General features: G+C 40.1%; 1 protein-coding gene across 1 annotated transcript; it reads right to left on the reverse strand.

Annotated features, from left to right (window-relative positions):
- Nucleotides 1-921: 921 nt before the first annotated feature.
- LOC139732395 (guanosine-3',5'-bis(diphosphate) 3'-pyrophosphohydrolase MESH1-like) lies at nucleotides 922-3,096 on the reverse strand. The gene is made up of 3 exons (XM_071643259.1): nucleotides 2,991-3,096; nucleotides 2,006-2,061; nucleotides 922-1,299 (listed from the first exon to the last, which is right to left on the reverse strand). Exons 1-3 carry the CDS (start codon nucleotides 3,094-3,096, stop codon nucleotides 922-924), a joined length of 540 nt encoding a protein of 179 aa, XP_071499360.1.
- Nucleotides 3,097-4,665: the final 1,569 nt, after the last annotated feature.

Here is a 4,665-nt window from a genome sequence, read left to right on the forward strand (position 1 = left end):
ATGTGGACCATGCTTTTGACGATACTCAATTAACATCAACATTCACAACATAATTCCATATCACTGACCTGTGGAGAAAAAAGTTTGATCGCCCAAAATTTGATGAATTTGGTCCATTATGTGTGATGTCCATGAATATCCTCATCTAGTTTGCATAAAGCAATCTAGTTCTTGAGACACAACATGTACTCAGGGCGGACTCTTGCAAAGTATTGCTTACAAATGCAGTGAAAGACATGGTTGTCAGGCAATATTCACAGATGAGACTTTTACTAAAGACCTATTAACAGTTCAGTCTCATGCCAATTCATTGCATTTTCTGAAGGGCAATCATGAAAATGACTCAAACTACTTCACAAGGAAAATAGAAACCCAGACTGCACAAAAAAGCAATAGACTATGGAGTGCCATTCATGTTAGCCACAGACATTATGTTAAATAGATTTTCATTAAATCAACATAGCTTTCCATTCATCCAAGTAACATGACAATAACACAGAATTAAATCTGTTCCACTAGAATTACTTTTGAAAATTGAGGTGAGACAGTTCCTCTACAGCTATTACATGTATAAAACAATGACATCACCCATTCACCCGTCAGGGGTGAATGCCTACCAACCAGACTAGAGTTGAAGAAGTGACTCGGACAAGTCATGAAACTGGTCTCTCTGTGATATTCTCAAGTAAATCTAGTCACTCAGATTTACCGGGTAATTACGTGGAATTGTAAATGTTATGATAAGGCAGTTTCCCTTCTATCTTACCCAAAAAACAAAAACAAAACAAAACAAGGTATCATGTCTGTATTTGCGGAGCACTATGGTCCTCTGTCCAAGAATATGAATGAATCCTCCTTGTAATGTCATATGGACCACATCGCCAACTTGAGACATTATCATTCACTCTCATGCAGCTGTTTCTATGTTTCTACAATGACGTCGTGTTTCTTAAAAAGCTCATCCAGTCTCCTCTCCATGGCCTGGTTGGACCCGCGGAGACCCCGGACCACCTGTGAGGCCCACTGGAAGTACTCCTGGGCCCTCTCCTGGGTCCAGCCCTGCGGCACCTCTCGGTCAAGGTCCCTGAGGTTGTAGAGCTTGTCCGCTAACTTGACCAGTTTGGCCTTGGGGCTGCAGTGGGGGGCGTGCTCCACCTGGCGACGCTTGCGCTCCATCTTGGGCAGGGATTTGTCATCAGTGACATCGGCGACAATGTCGCGTACCTCCTTCCCAAAGAGCTTCTCGATCTCGTCGAAGGTCGTATCAGTGTCCTCTACTGTGTCATGTAAGAGTGCAGCCTGTGAGAAATAAATGCAGTGTGATTGCTTGTTAAACTCAAAATTTCAAAAGGCCTCATTCACACTTGTCATTTGAAAAAAAAAAATATCTTCAAACAATGCAGCATTCTGATTTTCATTAGAAATTGTCCGCAGATTCACAAACAAAAGAAAACAAAATGGATCACTCCAGTTGAAAAACATCAGAATTTCAGCCAGGGCCCCGTTTCATAAAACAGTGACAAGTTGTGATAGTTGTTACAAGCTACTGCAATCCTTGCATCTGATTGTCCGAGAACAAATTCGTCATAAAAATGTGGCAGTTGTCACAGGTAACAAGTTTCATATGACGCCGCCCAAAAACTGTTTTTTAACAGAGGTATGAGCCTTTCAAATTAGAGTTACTGCCACAATGTACGGGTAGCGTCTGGGTAATCTTTATTTACCCTGCCTGGAATACGGTAAGCGTTCGCGTTCCCTGCAAAATGTTTCTCAGATGTTGTCGTGGTAATTTTTGCCAAATTCTACCCTAGCCAGCTGTTAGATGTTATCCAAAGCTACACATGTGGTATCACAAATAATCATAACACATGCATATTGGTATTAAAATCTCCATGTATTGTATGCTTTTGCCTCCTGCACAAGATATATAAATGCATACAGAGTGGGTATCAAGAGGTATATACTGTATTAACAGCACTGCTAATGTGGCCTACACTCACTTTACCTGTAATGTTGCCAGGTCTGTTACATCTGCCTCTTTGGCCAATATCCTTGCCACTCCTGCAGAGAAAATATTTCATTGTTAAATCTAAATGAAATACACAACTTTGGAAAATTATATGGTAATCCTGATGGATCTACTGCTAGTAATTTAATTAGTATTTGTATACATGTACTAAAATTGATGAAAATTGGTTTTGAAATGACTGGGATATCTAAAAACAAGGTAAAACAAAGAGATCCTAATAAAAGCTGTGGCCTAGGTAGAATCACCTTTTTGGCAAGACTTCCATATGTACCCCCCGCTATGCATCATGATTCTAATGTCATCAATCGCTAACATGAATAAGTTTAGGTGGCTTTGGGATTAGGATTAGATAGAGTTTACTCAGTTTAGGATTAGGGTTAGGGTTAGAGTTAGGGTATAGTCATTGATCTCAGTGTCCTAGGGAAATGCAGACTTTAGAGGAAGCTCATACAACAATGTACAATGTAGGTGTATAATAGTGGGGGGTACATATGGAAGTCTTTCCACTTTTTTTTTTGGATACCTTTTAAGAGTTCTATCAGCCATCTTAAGGCCAATTTTTATCAAATAAACACTGAATCCTTTGTGTTGACATACATGCTCCTGCATATCCAATTGAGTTTCTCATTATCTCACCAAAAATGTTATAATAAACCTGAATTTTCACCTCAACCAGTACTGCACAGTCCCTTTAGGCTTTAACGCCACACATGCTATTATTTAGACTCTTCTGTATGTATTGTTTTGAAGTGTTGTGAAAGAAACCAAAGCCGGGTGCATACTACAATGCGGGCATGATGGGCACGTCCGGCACCATACTTCCGTATGTATTGTATGCAACCAGCGCGCAGCCTCGGGGTTTCTGCTGGAGCGGCTCTCAAAAACACGGGACCGCCGGGCTTTCGGCGAGAATGATTAAGAGAGTTTGGGGTGAGGCTAGGGGATTAGTACCGGTACCTACCAATTGGGTGATTGATGTACGGAGTTGCAGCTGCATTCTTGCGGCGTTGATCCTTGTGTTTCCTCGCAGCAAAATCTGCACATTCAACAAGCTCTACAAGATCCATGACAGTGTAATCAAGCCCTCCTAACTAACCACTAAATGCTTTAATTGTTCCAAGTCATGTCAGGATCTTTGCGTAAATGAAATCTGCGAATTTTCCGCTGTCTCTGTGTCGTGAGGATTGCGTCAGGTCTGGTAAACAGGAAGCGGCGCGAAACAAGGACATGGCAATGAATGGGCTCACCGCATAGATCCAAGGCACACTATACACCTCCCCCGCCCCGCCCCCTCATACACTCCCTCCCCCCCCCCCCCCACCACCCCCCCCCCCCATCGCCCCGCCACCGGGGAGAGAGTGGGGAGAAGTGGGACAAAAATTGTGATTGGATGAATTTTATCGCATACGAGTACTGTAACTTTTCTGATACTAGTATTCAAAACGGGGCACTCATGTCTCAGACTAAAGGACAATTGATGCTAGATTCCTATATACTAGAAGTCGCATACATGTTTGTGTTATTGATTGAAAAAAAAAAAAAAAAAAGCTTCTGAACGGGGCCTAAGACTCTATGGGCCACCCCTGGGAGAAGTGAGACATTGGTTGGGGTAAAGTGCAAGTGGACAAACATTATAGCCAGACTATATATAGGCATATATCATGTTGTAATAGTATGTGTCGACCCTTTTTATGTGAGTTTGTGAATATAAACACATGAAGAGATTTATAACAGAACATATAGGGCCTATCCATTATGGTCCATAACAAAAAGTTGCATTTAAAGTATCTGAAATCTAAACAAAGTACTTGATAAGAAAATCTTTAATTTTTTTCAAATCATAACTTTCAATACAGGAAGAATTGAGCTAATTTTTGCAAAATCTTTTAATTCAAATCAGAATTTTAACACAATTAAGGCCTACATAAAGTGGCGACTGGGCTGTGACAGTCATTGTAGTCAGCACTGCTGTATGGACTACTATAATACTTATAGTAGCTAACGAGAGTACACAGCCCAGTCATTATTATGATGTCATAAATTCAAGTCGTTATGTCTCCTCATCCAGGGGTTTAAAAACCAAAACTTTTAGAATTCATAACTCCTGCATTGATTGTCCAATTTTCCTCAATCTTTCACTGATGTGTTCTGCTAACGTTGCTGCTTTCGCTCAATCCACATTTAGCTTTGGGTTTTGGTTTCCTTTTGATATTCCTTGCCTTCTTAGGGTCCAACACGGTATAATTGTGCTTTGGGGATTTGATACTAATAACATTGAATATTTCATCATAATTGTATTGTGCTAATCAGCTGAACAAGCTAATTTCACCAATGAAAATAATTGTCAAAGGTTATCAATTTCAATTCAATTTCAATTTATTTTCATATTTCTCGATGAAAAAGTACATCAAATATAACTGGGACCCCAAACCTGCATTATAGAAGAATTTGCAAACAAACACGCCCTTGTGCTTGACAATTAACCTTTTTTTTTTCAGGTTGTAATCATAGAAGGCCTATATCATTATCAAATCTACTGATGGACTATATACTGTACATAATCATGCATGTAGGGCCTATTCACTCGTTAAGGCAATAATGATAAGTGGATTCTTATTCATTATAGAAATCACTTA

This window comes from Diadema antillarum, unplaced genomic scaffold (genome assembly GCF_040938485.1).
Source record: "Diadema antillarum isolate AM-2024a unplaced genomic scaffold, OU_Dant_1.0 seq00000419_RagTag, whole genome shotgun sequence".
Classification (NCBI taxonomy): domain Eukaryota; kingdom Metazoa; phylum Echinodermata; class Echinoidea; order Diadematoida; family Diadematidae; genus Diadema; species Diadema antillarum.